The sequence below is a fragment of the Eschrichtius robustus genome, chromosome 20 (genome assembly GCF_028021215.1).
Source record: "Eschrichtius robustus isolate mEscRob2 chromosome 20, mEscRob2.pri, whole genome shotgun sequence".
Classification (NCBI taxonomy): Eukaryota; Metazoa; Chordata; class Mammalia; order Artiodactyla; family Eschrichtiidae; genus Eschrichtius; species Eschrichtius robustus.
In genome coordinates, this window is record NC_090843.1 from 12,344,588 (window position 1) to 12,361,279 (window position 16,692).

Consider the following 16,692-nt stretch of genomic DNA (forward strand, 5'->3'; position numbering starts at 1 on the left):
TGAGACTCGCAGCCTCTGGGGGGGGGGGGCGGTGAGCCCAGCAGACGGAGTGGGCAAGTACCTGTGAATCTCCAAACCCAGACTCTGGCCACCTAGGAGCACAGACAGCAACTAGGGCCCTCAGGCCAACAGGCTTCACCGAAACACCAACACAGGGGCTCCCAAACCCCACTGCTGGCAAAACGCTGCTGGGCCTCCAGCTGTATCGGCCCCATACATCTTCTGGAGCCCCACATCTGGCTCTGCAAGGCTGCTCTCCATGTCCCCCACCTCCAGCCCCTGCCCGACACCTTCCTGCCTTTGTCCACGCAGCTCCTGAATCCTCCTGGGAGGTGGTGCCTGGGTCGCCCACTAGCCATCAAGTCTATCAGGCCAGCTCAAATGTCCTGCCTTATAAAAGCTTCCCCTGAACACTCCACACCGGAAGGCCCTCCTGCCTCAAATCCTAGGTTTCTTGAGACCAAAGATCTCCCTTACCAGAGGGGCAGCTCTGGGGTCACTCTTCTTGGAGCCCCCCAAAATTCCTCAAAGTACACAGCACAGGACAATACTTGTGCCAAGTGAATTAATGAATAGGCTGGGCCCAGCAGGAGTGGGAAGGCAGCCAGATGTGCAGCTCCAGGACCAGGAGGGGCTGCACCAGGGGGTTGACAAAGCTGGGCACCACCCCAGCTGAGTCCTGAATCTGACGTCAGGCAGCTGGCTCCTCCCAGGCCTGGGAGCTCTTTGTTCAGCCCTCCCTAGACCCACAGGGAAGCAGATATCCCCAAAGCACTGGGTGCTGCCCCACCTTGAGGAGGGAGGGGCTGTGTAGGGCCAAAGCTCCTGAGCACAACTGCCTTGTGCCAGCCTCCCCCAACCTCCCCCCGCCCCACACTCAGGCTAATTCCTTAATTCACTTGTGGGGATCTTAGCAGGTTGATTTGCCCTCCTCACCCCCAATGAAGTTGACTTGAGTCCTTGGCCTGAGCCCTGGTCCCAGAGGTCTGCAGCCTGTCTCAGTGGTGTCCCCCACCCCCATGGGGCCTTGCCAGCTGAGCCTCAGGGGGCCCAAGGGAGCTGGACCCACCGGCCCTCCACTTAGGCTGGGGGTGGGACCCGCAATCCTGCTGCACCTGGGTGGACCAGTCAGTCTCTGGAGGCGCCTACCTCCTGGCCGCCCAGGCCCCGAGTCTCCTCCAACCATGGCTCACCTGGGGCTTCCTGACTGCTGCTGTGGACTGTCCCCCAGTCCTCACCTTGCGGTGCCACCCAGCAGGGGGTTCTCAGCAGGCCTAGGGCTGACTCCAGTCTCAAGAGGAACCCTCCGGCCGCTCCTGTGTCCCACCCTCACATCAGAGTCTACAGGGGACTGGCTGATCCCTGCCGCCCAGGGATCTGAGCGTGGGAAGGTCTGGCATCACCGGGCTCCTGAAATTGGGGGCCCAGGTGGGGCAGAGGTGCAGGGAGGGCCCTGTGCCTCTCACAGCTTAGTGAGCTCCCCCCACTTGAGGGAACAAAGGAAGCAGGGCAGTAGCTGCCCAGCCAGGGTGCGTGCACCGCAGTCCCCCACTGCAGCTTCCTGCACGGGTTCTAGGCTGGACCTTAAGGACCAAAAGAAAGGACAGGCCCACCTTCCAGAAGGAATGAACGCTGGCCAGGGGCTCCCATGGGGCCAGGCCACAGGGTACTCCAGCCCCATCTGGCTCAGCAGCTGCAGGGCAGAGGCCATCCTGGAAGGAACTGGCAGAGGACTGAAAAAACATCACAGTCCTCACTCTTGAACACCACAGAGCCACAAACCACTGCCACTGTTCCCCCCCCACCCCATCAAGAGGTGACCGGGGTCAGCACCCTGCAGCCACTGCACTACTCCAAGTGTACCCTGACTTGGGTGCAGATGACCCTGAGATTCTGTAGACCTGGCCAGGAAGCAGCCCCTAATTCCTTCCTGGATCAGGTAGCCCAGGGTAGCCCAGGCGACATCATGTGGGCCGCGGGGTGTCAGCCTCTCATTTTCCCCATGACAGATCCTGGGGCCAAAGGTACTCTGTTGGTCCTTGCCTCCCTCCCCTCTTTTTTTGTTGCCTGCCATGTGGGAGGCAGCTGGAGGTGCCTGGGGGCCCAGATCTGGGGGGTTCCTTGCTGCCATCATGCTGCCTGCTGCCCCCCTCCTTGCTGGGTGGGCAGTGGGGAGCAGGGCCAAGGTGGTGGGTTTCCTGGTCCTGCCCTGCAGGGCGGAGAGCCTGAGGCAGAGCACCTCCCAGCAGGTTTATTCGGTTGCACACCAGCTGGTCAGGTACAAAACCGAGAACAGTCTGTGGGGAGGCTGGCCCGGGAAGCAGGGGGCGCAGCGTCCGGGCGTCAGGGACACACTGCAGGGCAGAGGCCGCTCACGTGGGAGGCTGCATGGTCTGCACTCTGAGGAGGAAAGGGGGCGAACCCCTGGGTCCCTGCTCGCTGAAGCTGGCTCCCACGGAGGCCGGGCGGGCAGGAAGGCCACCGCCTCGAGCTGGGCAGTGGGGGACATCCAGGGTCTGCAGGAGCTTCCTGGGGGCAGAATGGAGAGCAGCAGCGGAGCCGGAAGGATGGAAACTGGGCCTTCCCGGGCATGCAGGGTGGCACCCCTCTGTTGAAGGTGCCCCCTGCTCATCCTGCCTGTTGGGCTGCTCCACTGTGCTGGATCCCCTCACTGTGCAGCTCGGCAGGAAGGGCAGGAGGGCCTGCTGCAAGACGGACACCTCACGGGCAGGGTGAAAGGCAGTGTCCTCCACACCAGCCCTTCCACGGCCGGGTGGTTGGAAAGGAGGGCACCGCAGCTTCGTTAAAAACCGAGCCAAGCTCCCGAGGCAGGGCTGGGACAGGGCCAGCACTCGGAGGGCCCTTGGCGACCTCTCCCCTCTGGTCAGAAGTCACAGTCACTCTCCCTCTCGGGCCGTGCCTCCTGCTGACTCATGGCCTCCAGGAAGGCCAGCTCCTTGGCCTCCTTCTTCTGGTTCCGGGCCTCGTACTCCAGCCTGGGGGCCAGGTGGGGGTGAGTGGTGCACCCAGACCCAGGCCTCAGCGGCTCCCCGTGCCCCCAGCAGCCTGGCTGACACTCACCTGTTCTTGATGATGCGCTGGACAATGAGATCCGTGGTGAGGTCATTCCCACTGTCGATCTGACAGAAAATACCCCTTCTTTTGGGCTCCTGGAGGCCAGGAGGAGGAGGAGGTGAGAGCCCTCCTTTGGACCCCAAGGAGACTGCCCTGCTGCCCTGGCTCAGAGAGTTCCCACCCCACTATGGTGGGGGCAGTTATTCCCACCCGTTAGCAACCTGCCTCCTTAAGCCGTGAGGCCATCAGCGTGGCAGCTGTCACCCCGCCCATTTCCCAGACAGGCATGATGAGGTGCGGGGGCGTTAGGTGGCTGGGAAGCATCAGACAGTGGCCACCTCATGTCTCTCGAGGGCCCAGCATGACCCACCTCATATGGGTCAGAGCCATCCTTGTCAGGCACGATTTCCGTCTTCCCATGACACACCAGGTCCACCTGGGGAGGAGGCAGGGGTCACGGAGCCCTCCCAGCATCTCCCCCCATGGTCCCCTGCCCCCAGAAGGCCCTCTCCAGGGAAGCAGCCTGGGCTCAGAGAGCTGGCCTGGCCCCACTCAGTCAAGACCCTCCCTGGAAGCCGCCCGCCAGGAGCCCCGTCCTCACCTTGAAGTGATCCAGGAGCTCTGCTGTGACCGAGTACGGGGCCCCAATCACCACTTCGGACACGTACTGGGCGGAAAGAGAGCACAGCTGGTTAGATGGGCCTCACTAGGCTGCAGGGTAGGGGCTGAGAGGCAGCATGGTGAAGCCCCAGGCTCCTGTACCCCGGGGAGGGTCCTGGGGAGGAGCAGCTCCAGCCTGGGAAGGAGACGCCACTGGGCCTGCCCACCTGCCCGCCTGCACTCACCCGGCAGGCCAGCACACTCAGGGTCCGCTCATGCAGGTTCATGATAGGGTAGTTCTTCCCCTTGTAGTGGTTGACCTCCTAGAGCCAGAGCAAGGTTGGGTCAGCTGGTGACCTCGGGGGTGGGCTGGGGTGGGAGTGAGGCCGTGCTCCCTCCCAACAATCCCTCGTGGGGCGTCTGCCAGTGTGGGGAAGCCCTGGATGGGAGGCTCTCCCTGGGCTTCTCCCTGGGAAGAGGCCCAAGCTTGCCACCTCTGCCTCGCCTGTGCCCAACCCCAACCCTAGGAGCCTCTCCAGAGCCCCCACGCTACCGGCTGCCCGGGGTGAGACCTGGTCAAAGTGCAAGCCGGCGATGACGTAGGGCCTCTCCACCAGGCCATGTACCTTCTCCAGGAAGTCCACGTGCCCGATGTCTGCGCCCAGGTTAAGGATCGAGGAACCAACGAGGAGCGGCCACCCACAGAAGCAGGGGCTCGGACAGGTACCTTCCCACCCACCTGCTCATGCCTCTCCATGCTGATAGCGGTGCCCCTGCACCCCACCCCAATCCTGGGCCTTCGAGAGTCAGGGAGGCCCCTCTAGGCCCCACAGCCCACTGGGGCAGATGTGGAAGCGCACAGAAAAGGCCTGGGGCAGGGACAACCCCCCCCCCTCCCCAAGTCCCAGAGGATACGGAACAGGTCAAAAGCACCAGCCACGTAAATGACCGTCTCCCCTGGCTGGGGCTCCTTCCCCGAAGCAAACTGGATGATCTTCTGAGATGTCTGTAAAAACTGGGACACCCCCGTCCAAGGGTTCCGCCCCCCAGGACACTGTAAGCCGAGAACAACCTGGTCAGCGACAGAGGCCTCGCAGGCACGTCTCTTGCCTGTGCCCATCCTTGGGCCTGCCCACATCCGCCTGTCAGTCTGCTCTGGGAGGCACAGGTGTGAGATGGCGGGGGCAGGTATGGGGGCTATAGGCCGGGACTCCAAACCCCTAGCCACAGCCTGCCACTCGCTTGTCGCTCTGCCGTTGTTTCCAGGCAGACATCTCAGGCAGAGATGCCTGGTTGGCAGGTGCCTGGTTCACACCACGACCAGGCTGGGCGGGGCTGCTATGGCCGGTGGGACTGGGGTTCTGCCCCACGGCCACAGCAGGCGCTGCAGCCAACACCACCTTGGCCTGGCAACGAACCCGCTAGGAAGCGGCCAGCGGACACGGCCCTCGTGGGGACCTGGCACCCTGAGGCCACCGTCTGGTCACCCGGGAGGAGCCTCCTGAGGAAAGTGTCTCCCTGGAGGGTGTCGGGTGAGAGAGCTACAGAGGGAGAGAGGACCAGGCCACCTGGTTAGAGACCCCTCGTTCGCGGGCAGTCCTCACTCCTCCTCCACGCAGTGGCCGCTGCGACCGGCCAGCCGGCAAGACTGGCGGTCAGTACCCGGTCAGTGTCCAGAAAGCAGGGAGCAGGGTAGAGAGCAAGGCTCCAGGCCAGCCTTTCCCCAGGGGTGGGCTGGGGGTTGGGCAGCGGCCCGGACAGCACAGGCGACACTCACCTTGCCAAAGCTGTCTGCGTACTCCCGGTACTCGGAGGACATCTCCTGCACGGAAGGGCAGGGGGTTGAGGGGCCTTGCCCTCCAGACGCAACCAACCCCAGGACACCGAAGCTTGCTGTCCTAGTGCCCACTGAGGGGCAAGGGTGGGGTAGGCTATCCCTCCCTCCCAGCCCTGAGACCTCGGGGATTCCGCTCTGGCCCCCAAAGACTCACCTGGCTGCTGTGATGGGCCTTGGTCACGAGCAGCATGCGGCCAACGAGGTCTGTGGTGGACACCCCCTGGGTGCGCTTGCATTCTCTGGGAAAAGAGGTGGGGTTGGGGCTCTCATCCTGGGATACACCTGCAAGGCTGCACCTCCTACGGACACCTAATTTGCCCCACCTAAAGGGCAACTCTGCTTGTGGCTGAGTCTACCGTGGTCCAGCCCCCAGCCATGCTGTGCACAGACCCGGGCGTCTCCTTGCTACTCTCAGCCACAACAAAAAACCAAGACCAGGAGAGTGGAGGGACCACTGAAATTTTATCAACCAAAGGAAATGACTGGACAGAAGAACGCTGTCACCAAGCCCCAAGTTTGCAGTGTCAGGGTGAGCAGGCCATACAGGGGTGGCTCTGGTCCTGTTCTGTCCACTGACGCCCAGGTCCTGCCTCACTACACACTCCCTGCCAAGGGAACCCCAGGCTTCACTGCCTCACTCAAGCCGCTGGCCACACTGGCCTTTTCAATTAAAGTGACTCAAATATAAGCCAGCTCCCCAGTCATGCCCCACGTTTCCCCTGCTTAGCAGCCGCCCGTGGCCAGTGGCTACCATACTGGGCGGTGCAGATGTATGGCACCCCCAGCTCCAGTCCAGGCCACGAGAAACAGGCCGTGGCCTGGACGCTGCCCTCACAGGCAGAAGGAGCTCGATGGGAGCTGGGTGCCCCGCTCCTCGAAAAGCGGGGCACTCAGCAAGTAGAGCTTACCTGTACCTCCCAGCCTGCTTCACTTCCTCGTAGGTGTCCCGGCCATCTACAGTCAGCGTGATGTCATCTAAGGGGTGACACGCACACGAGAACAAGGATCTTAACCCAAAGCCATGAAAACCTCCAGGCCCACACCTCCACTCCAGGCCTGCCCTGGTGTGAGTGTGCTCCTTTCTGGGGAAGAACCCAGAGCTTCCTCAGACCCTCAAAGGGCTCTGCGCTCCCCAAAGTGTGAGGAGGCCAGCACCTCCGGACGCCCTCTGATGGTCAGGTCTGGAGCTGCCCAAGTCCCCTGCCCCGGGGGCTCTGCTCTGCCCACTCACTCCCGTGGACGCAGAAGTCGCAGCTGTACTTGTCCAGCGTCTCCAGCGTGGTGACATAGGGGGCTGCTGGCACCACTTCGTCCACCCACTTGATGGCCTGCACCATCTTGTACCTTTCCTCCTGAGTGAACACCGGGGGCCCCTTGTGCTTGGCGATCTCCTCTAGGGAGAGAGAAGAGGGCAAAGGACAAGGTGGGTGACCCCTGGAAGGCTGGCCACAGGACCACTGGCCCCTCCTCAGAAGTCCCCTCCCAGAATTGAGCAGGGTCTGCGGCCACATGAGGGCTCACGGTGGGAGGCTGTCTCTCATCGGGCCCTCAGCCCATGAGGCAGGACCACAAGGAGCAGCCCTGCTCTGTCCTCTGTGAGCCAGTACAGGTGCTGCGGACGCACTTGCTGGGTAACTGCATGCCCCTCACCCCCAGCCAACCAGAGTTCCAGGTATGGTCCGGGGTTCCCTTTCATGGCTGGGTGCTCTGTCCTCAAAAGCCTTGGGAACCAGGAAGGGGGTAGGAAGTGGGCGGCATACCTGGACTGATCCACTGGACCACCCCTGCCCCCCAAGCTCATGACAGGATGCAAGATGGGAAAGCTCTGGATGGCTTGGCCTGGGCTGGGGCTGGGGCGAGCCTGTGGAGCTGCACTTCTGGGGAGGACGGCTGGGCCTGGCCCTACCCACCACGGGGACCTATGGCGCCTGTCACGGGCATGGGGGAGGAGGGTGGGCCTGGCAGCCCGGCTTACCGTCAGTGTGTACACCCACGATGAGGTGGTCACCCATGGCCCGTGCCTGGCGCAGCTGGTTGGAGTGGCCATAATGTACCATGTCATAGCTGTGAAGAGGGCAGGACCGTCATCCCAGTGTTGGGGGTGCAGTCTTGCTCCTCTGCAGTGTCCTTAGGAAGCCCTCTGAGAAGCCACCATGGGGAACTGCTCCCAGGGTCCGGCTGGGCCTGGGCTTTCAGAGGGGCGGGGTGCTCAGCTCTCCACATTACTGATCCCTGGGCTCAAGGTCAGACTGAGCGAGCACGGCTGTGCCCAGGGACAAGGCCTGGCGGACCTGAGGGCTGGTGAGTGCACAGAACAGCCCCTGCTCCCCACACCTGGGACAGCACTCTGCCCTCAGCCCCTCCCCTTCCCAAATGCAAACTGTCACGGGCAGTCCCTTTGAGACGTAATAGAAACCAATGTTAGTTCAGGGGTGGACTGGGCTCTGTACTACCGTGAAACAGCCAGACAGTCCCGGGGACCAGCACGAAACAAAGTCCAGCCAATGAACAAGGGCAGTTGCTGGCTTTAGAAATCCTGCCTGCTCCCCAGGGCCTCTGGTAACTCAGTGAGGCTTTGCTCTCTGGGGCCAACAACCACCTCCCTATCGCCTGGTTCTAGAGCTTTCATCCTCAAATCCAGGCCTGGTTAAGAGTGAACTCTCAGCTGAAGGCCACACACAGCACCACAGCTCCACTCGGGTTGCCATGTGTGGCGGGAGAGACCTCCACTTCTCTGTGGGCCCTGAGGTGGGCCCTCATGCTCACACTGCTTCTTCCCAGCCTTGTATTGCCCTCTGAGTAGGTGGAGCTGTCCCTGCTTCTCCAGATGACCCAGGTGTACAAAACCATTCTACTCAGCGCCACCTGCTAGCCCCACCCCAGCACATCAGGCCCCAGCAGACAAGCCAGTGGGGCACAGGGCTCTGGTCCTGGGCTAAGGGAAGAGGGAAGTCCAAATTCAGGAGCCTGGCAGGCCCTTGTGCCCACTGGACAGGCTGGGCAGAAGGAGGGTGCACGGCACAGAATGCAGGGTGGACCTGGGTCCAGGCTGTACCCCAGTCACTGTGGCCTGTGGCTGTGGCCTGCTGGAGCAGGGGCCAGGCCTGGTCAGGGTCAAGGTCAGAGTCAATGGACAGGAAGCCACGCCCCCTCCACAAGGTGACTCAGGTGCAGGCCCAGGAGTATGGCAGCCCCACTTGCTGGCCGCTGAAGCCCTCGGCTAGCCCAGATGTTTTTCTTTCTCTGCTTCCATCAAATAAGGTCTGAGGAAGCAACCAAGACGTCAAGTTATCACTAGAGGTTCACGTTCCTCCTGTCTGCTGACAGTCTCAAACCTATCTCAACACCACTTCAGCTGTCTGGCTTGCCAGAAGAGAGGACAGTTGGGCATTGTAGCCCTCCTCAGATGGACCCAGGAGCCTGGGGGCTTCACTAGGGTCTTACGCAGATCAGGCAATGCCTACGCTGACGCTTGCCCAGATACCTAGGAGAACCTTCCTGGTTTTGTGCCGGCAAGCTGCGAGCCGGACAGGGAGAACTCTGGGAAGACATTTTGGGTGCACGGCTCCTTCGGAAAAAGAGAGCTCCTAGGGCACCGAAATGATTAAAGTCATCAAGGTAAGACACGCAACTTTGGCCACTATCGTGCACGAGTTAGGCAGGTGGGACCGCCTGGCTGGGTCTCCGGCTTAAAGGCAAACGTGAGAGAAGGAGCGTCCGGGGAAGGCGCTCATTTAGGGATCCGCAGAAAGACTCCAGCAACCCTCAACCGCGCTGCCCGCGGCGACGCGGTGGCCCGGGTTCGAGGCGTCCTACGCGGCCGAGGCGCCGCCCGACCCGCGCTAGCCGGCCGCCCGACCCCGGCGAAGGCGGCCACAGCTGTCACCGCGGCCCCGCCCGCGCCCCCCGCCCCCCGCCGCGCTCACCAGCCGTCGCACCACACCCGCACGGCGCGCCTGCCCCCTGGACCCGGCCGCTCGGCGCCGCCTGCCTCCCCGTGCCCGTTCCGGATCATGGCCCCGAACCGGCGGCGCGACACGGCCGGCTCTCCACTCCCAGCCGCCGCAGCTCGCGCACGCACGCGCCGTCACGCTGGCCTCACCCGCCTCTCACGGCCAATGGCGAGCGCCGCCCCGCCCCACGCGCGGAGCACCGCCCCCTCACCTCCCCCGCGCGGCCAATGGCGAGCCCCGCCCGGGCCGGGCCCCGCCCCTCCGCTCCCGGCCAATGGCCTGCGCCCACCAGCCTTCAGCTCCCACCTGGAGCAGCGGTTGGGGCAGGACCACGTGGGGCGCATCCGCCCCTCCAAGAGCCTCGCCAGGCGCCCGCTGCCACCCACCGCTTCAGAAAGACAGTCACTCGGTGACACGAGGAAGACAGTGCAGAGATATTTAATGACAATAAAAAGGCCTGCTGAGAGCCAAGGCTCAAAAACCACTCCTTTGCAGCATACCCAATACAGAAAAAGGCTTCTATAAATTTAACATTTTTAGTAAGAAGTGGTAGAAATAGAGTTGAGGCCCCTGAGACTAGCCTAGTGAATGAGGTAAGGCAGCCGTGTGCTTCGTCTTAGCTGGCCAGGTGTGAAATAACCCGAGTCCTGTTTTCACAGAGGGTGTGGCTGCCACCTCTTTAGAAGAGGCTGCTTGGGCGAGGTGTCTTCCATCATTAGGCCCATGCGGGGGGCAACCACAGCAGTGCAAGGGAGCTTTCCACAAGGACAAATGGCTAAACACGTCAGGGTGAAAATGTCACCCCCAGAGAATTCCAGGGGCAGTCCTGGCCTTAACAGTGCCACTTGCCCCTGAACAAGAGTCCCGGCCATTTGCAAAGTGCCATCATTGTTCTCGGTCAAGCACCAGGTTACGTTGCTTTCTTCCTTTTTGTGCGTTTGGTGCAGCCCCTGCCAAACCAGCCGCCCAGGACAGGGGCTGAGCTAAGTGGTGCACCCCGGTCCCCAGGCCCAGGTTCTTCTCGACTTCTGCACAGCGGCTTGCGACTGTGGCTGCCTTCTTCACCCGCACGCAGGGGAGTGGCCAGCGAGAAGATGGGATCCTGCCACCTACGCAAAGGGAAAGCTGGGTCAGGCGTGCCTGGGAGCCCCTCACAATCACAACCCGCCCCAGGACGGGAAAGCTGACTGAGGTTACCCTGCGTCCCTCCCACGTCTTAACCATGGCTGGGCTTTGCTCAGTGGTAGCTCCAGAACATCTGCGAGAGGGGTAAGCTCCGCGAGTAACTCAAAGGCCAGCACCCAGACTAGCCCAGCCTCTGCAGAACTCAGTCCTCGTCGGTGATTGAGGGGGCTGTGCACACATGGGGTAGGGCGGCAGTAGCCCCAGGAAGGGTGAGTCACTAGCCAACTCTGGGCCCCACCTTTCACTTGTATGGCCAGGGACAGGTAGACCAGACCCTCTTCCCCTTCCCAGACTGCAGGACTTGACGGGAGGGAAGCTGACTAGGGAGACGCGGCCTAAACACTACACCGTGAAGAGATCATGTGTCTGACTGAGATGTAGAACCACATATCATAAACTTAATATACAGATAAGCACTGATAAAGAAAATGAGCTAAGTTAATGTGAAAAAAAAAAAAAAAAAGTACAGTACACAATAGGCCCACATTACAGAACACCACGAACATAACATACAAGAATTGCCAGGCCCAGAAGGTGAAGGGATCCTTAATTCTCGAACCCTTTGATTAAAAGAAGTTATTGATTTCCCCTATAAGACCCTGAAAATTCACAGAGAAAGAAAGTGTAAACTTTTCACTCAATACACACACCACGTCTAAATTATCACAAATTCTGTATCAAGGCACAATTTGTTTAAGCTTCCCCAAAGTATTCCAGCTCCCCAAGCCAAGTGCACCCAGATCCTGATGAGCAGAGTTGCTGAGAGCACATCCCTTCAAGGCACCTTCCCGTCCAGGCTGCCTGAGGTGAAGGGGGACATCCAGGCGCACCCTGGCAGATTCCCTCTCCCCGCAGGAATCACGCCAGCCAGGACACCTCAGCCAATGCTGGGGCTGGTCCCTGCAGAGGCCACCACACTGCAGTCACACCTCAGATGCCATCTGCCACAGCTCAGAGCTTTCTCTACACTCAGCTCACGAAAGACAACAGACACAACCCATCCACACAGGGGCAGGGAAGCGGGGGATATGCCTGTGCCCCCTCACCTGCTGTAGCGGGGGATCTCCAGGCCCAGCTCATCCATGAGGAGCCGCATGACGTCATCACACTTTCCGTGCAGCTTCAGGGCAGCCCAGTCATCCTTCGGGGTCCACTGGGGACAGGAGAAGGTAAGTGAGGACAGCATCTCACTCCTTCCCAATGGCCTGCTGGCCTTGGCCCCTACTCAGCCAGACCTCCGTGGTGCATTAGTGTGGGACATAAATGTCCCAGGGATTGCTGGCTCTCCTAAGGCCCGGGTCTAAGGAGGCACCTCGGAGCACCTGAGTTACCTGCAAGTTCACAATGTAGAGCTTGGGCCGCCGGCTGGGGGGCTTGGTCATGCACCAGAGGTGTGGATACTTCTTTAGAACCTGCGGGAATGGACGGATGGACAGACAGACCACACACACACACACACCAGGGAAGGAGGCTACAGGAAGCTGGGGTCTAAGGCTGAGCTGGCCAGCTGTGGGCAGGCTCACCCCTGTTCCCATCCACGGTGCCATTCGCATACCTTTAAGCTGGAGCCTAAGCACAGGATTGTGTCTGCTCTGCTGGCAGCCTGGGTGGCCGCCTCCCAGTTCAGAGGCTGTCCCAGTGTCCCCCTCTCCCCAAAGTGCACGATGGTGTCCCGGAGCTGGGCCCCGCACTTGTGGCAGGTGCGGCCGGTCTGGTGTCGGTGCAAGGCGGTGCGCTCCGTCACATCAAACACCCGCACATACTCCCTGTTGGGAGTGCAGGCTGTGCAGACCTGAAGAGAGTAGGGCCCTGTGAGCAGGAGCCACTGGCCTGCCCAGGCCCCCGAGTCCCAGAGGGACCGCTCACTTCGATATACATGTTCCCGTGGAGCTCCGACATGGCTGTGCGAGGCAGCCCGCTCCGCAGGTGGAGCCCGTCACAGTTCTGAGACACCACGTGCTGCACCTGGAAGGGCGACAGCGGCAGTCAGCAGGAGGAAGGGGGGAAGCAGCACTCAGGAGTGAAACCATACCGAGCCCTGCCCGCCCCAGAGCCCCCAAACCAGCAGCAACTCCGACACTGCACAAAGCATCGAAGGCAAACCCAGGGCAGCAGGCTGGTCCCAGCAGGACTCAGGAGGCTCCGGTGGGGAGGGCACTGGGCCCGCCCCCAACGACTCAGAAGCCCTAGGAGCCCCCAGGAGGGCAAATGTTTGCACTGCCCCCTCTTGGCTGGAAAGGAGCTTGGGGCCCAAACTGATGCTCTCTTGGGTCATCATGCTTCAGGTCCTTGAAGGCCCAGGAGGCTCGACCCCTTCCCCACTCGGTTGCAGGTGCTTAGCAGAGGATCTCCAGAGGTTTCCTACTAGCCTCCCCTGTATCTAGGTGGCTCCTGAGGTCTGTGGGAAAAATGCAAGAGAAACACAAGGGGAAGGGGCTACCCTCACGAGCTCTGGGCCTGTGTGGACCCTCTATGTGACGATTCAGCGGAGAGGCGGCCCTCTACTCTTGGAGAGGAAACACAGGAGGAGTAGAGGTAGGCTCAAACCAGGAATCTAAACTGCTTGGTGGGCACTCATCACAGGGTCCACTGGCTGATAGAAGTAGGATGCAGTTGTCACCTGGGCACCAAGGTGGCCCTCCTGGTCCTCGCCATGGACCCAGTGAGTACAATCAGCCCTCCATATCCGATGGTTCTATATCCGCAGATTCAACCAACCAAAGATCAAAAATATTTGGGGAAAAAAAAATCCAGAAAGTTCCAAAAAGCAAAACTTGAATTTGCCACACACTGGCAAGTATCTGTGTAGCATTTACATCGTATTTATACTCGTTTAAGTAGCACTGGCATTTTATTAGGTATTACAAGTAATTCAGAGATGATTTAAAGTATGCGGGTGGGGAGGACTTCCCTGGTGGCGAGTGGTTAAGAATCCGCCTGCCAATGCAGGGGACGTGGGTTCGAGCCCTGGTCCGGGAAGATCCCACATGCCGCAGAGCCACTAAGCCTGTGCGCCACAACTTCTGAGCCTGCGCGCCTAGAGCCTGAACCCCGCAACAAGAGAAGCCACCGCAGTGAGAAGCCCGCGCACCGCAATGAAGAGTAGCCCCTGGTCGTCGCAACTAGAGAAAAGCCCGCTCGCAGCAACGAAGACCCAACGCAGCCAAAAATAAAATAAATAAAATAAATTTATTTTAAAAATAAATAAATAAGTAAATAATAAAGTATGGGGGGGAGGTGTGCAGGTTATATACAAACACTACGCCATTTTATACAAGGGACTTGAGCACCCTCAGCTTTTGGTATCCAAGGGGGATACCGAAGGATGGCTGTACACCAGCCACCCTGGGCTCTTACCAGCTTCTGCTCGTGTAAGCAGGCGATGCTCATGTGGGTGAGGGTCGGCTCGGCCTCACTCAGGTCAGCAGCACTGCCAGGTAGAAGGGAAATGAAGGTGAGGAGAGCTTCAAGGTCAGGTCCCTGCTCAACTAGGTGGGAAGGCTGTGCTAGGCTGCTTACCTAATGCTTCTTCCTTTCTGAAGCAGCGTCCACACTCCATTAGGACCCCGGTAATCTGGGATAGAAGCTGCCTGCAGGTTCAGAAAGGAGATAAGCCCAGTGAAAAGACATCACTGTAGGCACTGGCAGAATTCCCAATAATTTCTCCCAGCACTTTGAGAAGTGCTGGCCCACAGACTGGCCTCAATTCGTTCCTCAGGCTGAGCATTTCCTAGTCTAACCTGTCCTCCCAGATGGAGTGCACCCCCTGTGGCTTCTTCCCTCTGCCAGGACCCCTGCACCCAAACCTGGTCCAGCTCATCCTTCTAGGCTCCAAGGAGCCCTGCCCGTCCTGGGAGCCTCTCTAGCATGTCTGGACTCTGTGGCCATGTCTGTCCTCATACTGAGAGCGAGGACTGGTTAGGCTCACTGCACGCCTCCCTCCACGTTCTCACATCCTGATGCTGTAAGTGTTTCCTGGCCTACCTTCACACAGACCAACCTCTTCAATGAGATAAACATTACTGAATTTCCCAAGTTCCCAATCCAGTGAAACAGAGCCACCCCGAGAAATGAAAACAGAGAGTGTGCCAGGATCAAGGTGCCCTGTGCTTCCTGAGGTGTGAGTGACCTCCCTCATAGGGAGCCCTGTCTCTTCCCTGCTGCTAAAGCTCAGAAAATTGCCCACCTGACCAGTGGGTCTGACTCACATGGAAAAAGGGAACCTTAAATAGTAACACTCAGAGCAAATTAATGAACAGCATGTGGCTTTAGTAACTGCTTACAGTTCTTTAAAAGGTGGTATTACTGCTTTTACATAATCTAATGACCAGAATTCACGTGTGCCAGGGCTCCAGGTGTTGATAAGTTAAAGCAGTTAACATACCTCACACATTCTCGCTACTGGGCTTCTTCAGTCATCCCTGTATGGAGTGTCTTACTTCGTGTCTGTAAAATCTTACTCACCCTTCAAGGCCCAGACTCAATGCCACTTCTCACAGAAAAACAACCAGATGGGTTTCCCAGCTCTCAGAGACCACAGAGAGCATATCTGGATTTCTATTCTAGCAGCCTAGCACAGCCAGCTTCACATTACAGTCATTCGTTTATATGGTTTATTATCATCACCTACGGACCTCTCCACAGAAATCCTTGCTATTCACCTCTGCTGGGCCTACATGTAGATCACACTCAACTTGCACCCAGCAATTAAACAACGTGCTATCCACACTGTCAAAGCTAGTCACGTTCTACCACCCAGGTAGCTTCCTGATAAAACTTATCAAAAGCCAAAACATTTCTCTTCCTTACCTGGTGCACTCTAATGCATACTGCCTTGTATTCCACTTACCTTACTTCAATATTCAGGACACACAATGAATGGGGAATCAGAAGGTAGTTTAGGGCTTAGCTCTGCCCATATAACCTTGGGACAAGCACCAAACTATTACACCCCGTTTTTATCTCTCTTCCTTTACTGTCTCTAACTGGGTACAATAGAAAATTCAAGCATTTAAGAATGTTTATCTATGTAGCGAAATTCCAAATAGACTCATTCTGAGTTTCTCTAAAAAAAGAAAGACCCTCAAGAGGTGCTTTTAAGGCGAGCGTTTGCGAATCGGTACTGTTGCTTAACAGAATACGGTGTTTGGTGCTGGGGTCCGACACCCAGAAGGGGGCGCCCCCCGCCCGCCCCCGGCGGTCCGTGTTTCGCACAACCTGGGAGCCGACCCGGGGCGCGGCCGTCCCCGCCTCGTCTCCTTACCGTGCTGATCCCCGCGCCCGTGTAGACGACCAGGTGCTTGGCGTTGCGGACGGCGCTAGCCAGCTCCCGGACTTTCCTCCGCAGCTCCTCCGGGTCGTCGCACACCTGCCCAGACGCCGAGGCCGGTCGTGAGCCGGCCCCGGCCCGCCCGCGCCCCGGCCCCCGCCCGGCCCGCCCGCACCCCGGACTCGCCTCCTCCTGCCGCCGCTTCAGGCCCTCGCGCCGCCTGCTCCGGCCCTGCAGCTCGGTCACCAGGTCCTCGCTCTCGGCCAGAAGCCGGCCCTCCTCCGCGCTGCGCTCGGCCGCCGCCTTCCTCAGGATGCGCGACACCTGCGGGCGCGGGGTGGGCGGTGAGGGCGGCGCGGACTGGGGGCGCGGCGCGGGGCGGGCAACGCCGTACCTGGCGGAGGCGCTCCCTCTGCTGCTCCTCCCGCAGCCTCCGGACCCGCTCCGCCGCCTTGCGCTCCGACCGGCTCAGACCCCCGGCGGCCATCACTCCCGGGGAGACTCGCGCTTCCGCTTCCGCCTCCCGGCAGGCCGCGCGCCGACACATGCGCACGAGGCCCGCCCCGCCCTTCCGCCCCGCCCTTGCGTCGCCCCAAGGAAGCACCTGCCAGTCTCTTTAAAAGGTGTTTATTGATCATATACAAAATAAAGAAAACCTTATATATCACAAACATACACTATGTACAGCAATAAATACCCGGGGCCCGGCCCAGTGCCGCCCCTCCTGGACAATAATTTATCAATAAATACTGCACAGGGCAGGGAGGGCGCGA

General features: G+C 59.8%; 2 protein-coding genes across 4 annotated transcripts; both read right to left on the minus strand.

The window, feature by feature from the left end:
* Positions 1-2,229: 2,229 nt before the first annotated feature.
* PCYT2 (phosphate cytidylyltransferase 2, ethanolamine) lies at positions 2,230-9,587 on the minus strand. Of its 2 annotated transcripts, XM_068530872.1 has the most exons (14): positions 9,439-9,587; positions 7,488-7,576; positions 6,744-6,905; positions 6,421-6,487; positions 5,667-5,751; positions 5,453-5,497; positions 5,163-5,216; positions 4,591-4,729; positions 4,248-4,330; positions 3,921-3,998; positions 3,677-3,742; positions 3,446-3,511; positions 3,082-3,170; positions 2,230-2,996 (listed from the first exon to the last, which is right to left on the minus strand). In XM_068530872.1, the coding sequence occupies exons 1-14, from the start codon at positions 9,525-9,527 to the stop codon at positions 2,885-2,887; spliced, it is 1,224 nt and encodes a 407-aa protein (XP_068386973.1). In that variant the 5' UTR covers positions 9,528-9,587; the 3' UTR covers positions 2,230-2,884. The 2 variants fall into 2 exon arrangements, with proteins under 2 accessions (XP_068386973.1, XP_068386972.1); XM_068530871.1 differs by lacking the exon at positions 5,163-5,216 and having other exon boundaries at positions 9,439-9,579.
* Positions 9,588-9,887: 300 nt separating this feature from the next.
* Positions 9,888-16,437, minus strand: SIRT7 (sirtuin 7). Of its 2 annotated transcripts, XR_011071962.1 has the most exons (11): positions 16,314-16,437; positions 16,106-16,243; positions 15,914-16,018; positions 14,170-14,240; positions 14,008-14,080; positions 12,517-12,615; positions 12,206-12,442; positions 11,982-12,062; positions 11,697-11,803; positions 11,164-11,249; positions 10,502-10,574 (listed from the first exon to the last, which is right to left on the minus strand). XR_011071962.1 is itself a non-coding variant. In XM_068531003.1 (10 exons), exons 1-10 carry the CDS (start codon positions 16,404-16,406, stop codon positions 10,376-10,378), a joined length of 1,203 nt encoding a protein of 400 aa, XP_068387104.1. In that variant the 5' UTR covers positions 16,407-16,437; the 3' UTR covers positions 9,888-10,375. The 2 variants fall into 2 exon arrangements, 1 of the variants encoding a protein (XP_068387104.1); XM_068531003.1 differs by lacking the exon at positions 11,164-11,249 and having other exon boundaries at positions 9,888-10,574.
* Positions 16,438-16,692: the final 255 nt, after the last annotated feature.

Bases quoted from the DNA above. Each gene is read 5' to 3' on its own strand.
- PCYT2 (XM_068530872.1), bottom strand. From the start codon at position 9,527: ATGATCCGGAACGGGCACGGGGAGGCAGGCGGCGCCGAGCGGCCGGGT. The intron at 6,906-7,487 runs GTAAGCCGGGCT...CTCTCTCCCTAG, and splicing joins CGTGGGTGTACACACTGACG to AGGAGATCGCCAAGCACAAG. The intron at 3,512-3,676 runs GTGAGGACGGGG...CCTCCTCCCCAG, and splicing joins AGCTCCTGGATCACTTCAAG to GTGGACCTGGTGTGTCATGG.
- SIRT7 (XM_068531003.1), bottom strand. From the start codon at position 16,406: ATGGCCGCCGGGGGTCTGAGCCGGTCGGAGCGCAAGGCGGCGGAGCGG. The intron at 11,804-11,981 runs GTAACTCAGGTG...TCCTGTCCCCAG, and splicing joins TCTACATTGTGAACTTGCAG to TGGACCCCGAAGGATGACTG. The intron at 10,575-11,696 runs GTGAGGGGGCAC...CCCTTTGCGTAG, and splicing joins GAGATCCCCCGCTACAGCAG to GTGGCAGGATCCCATCTTCT.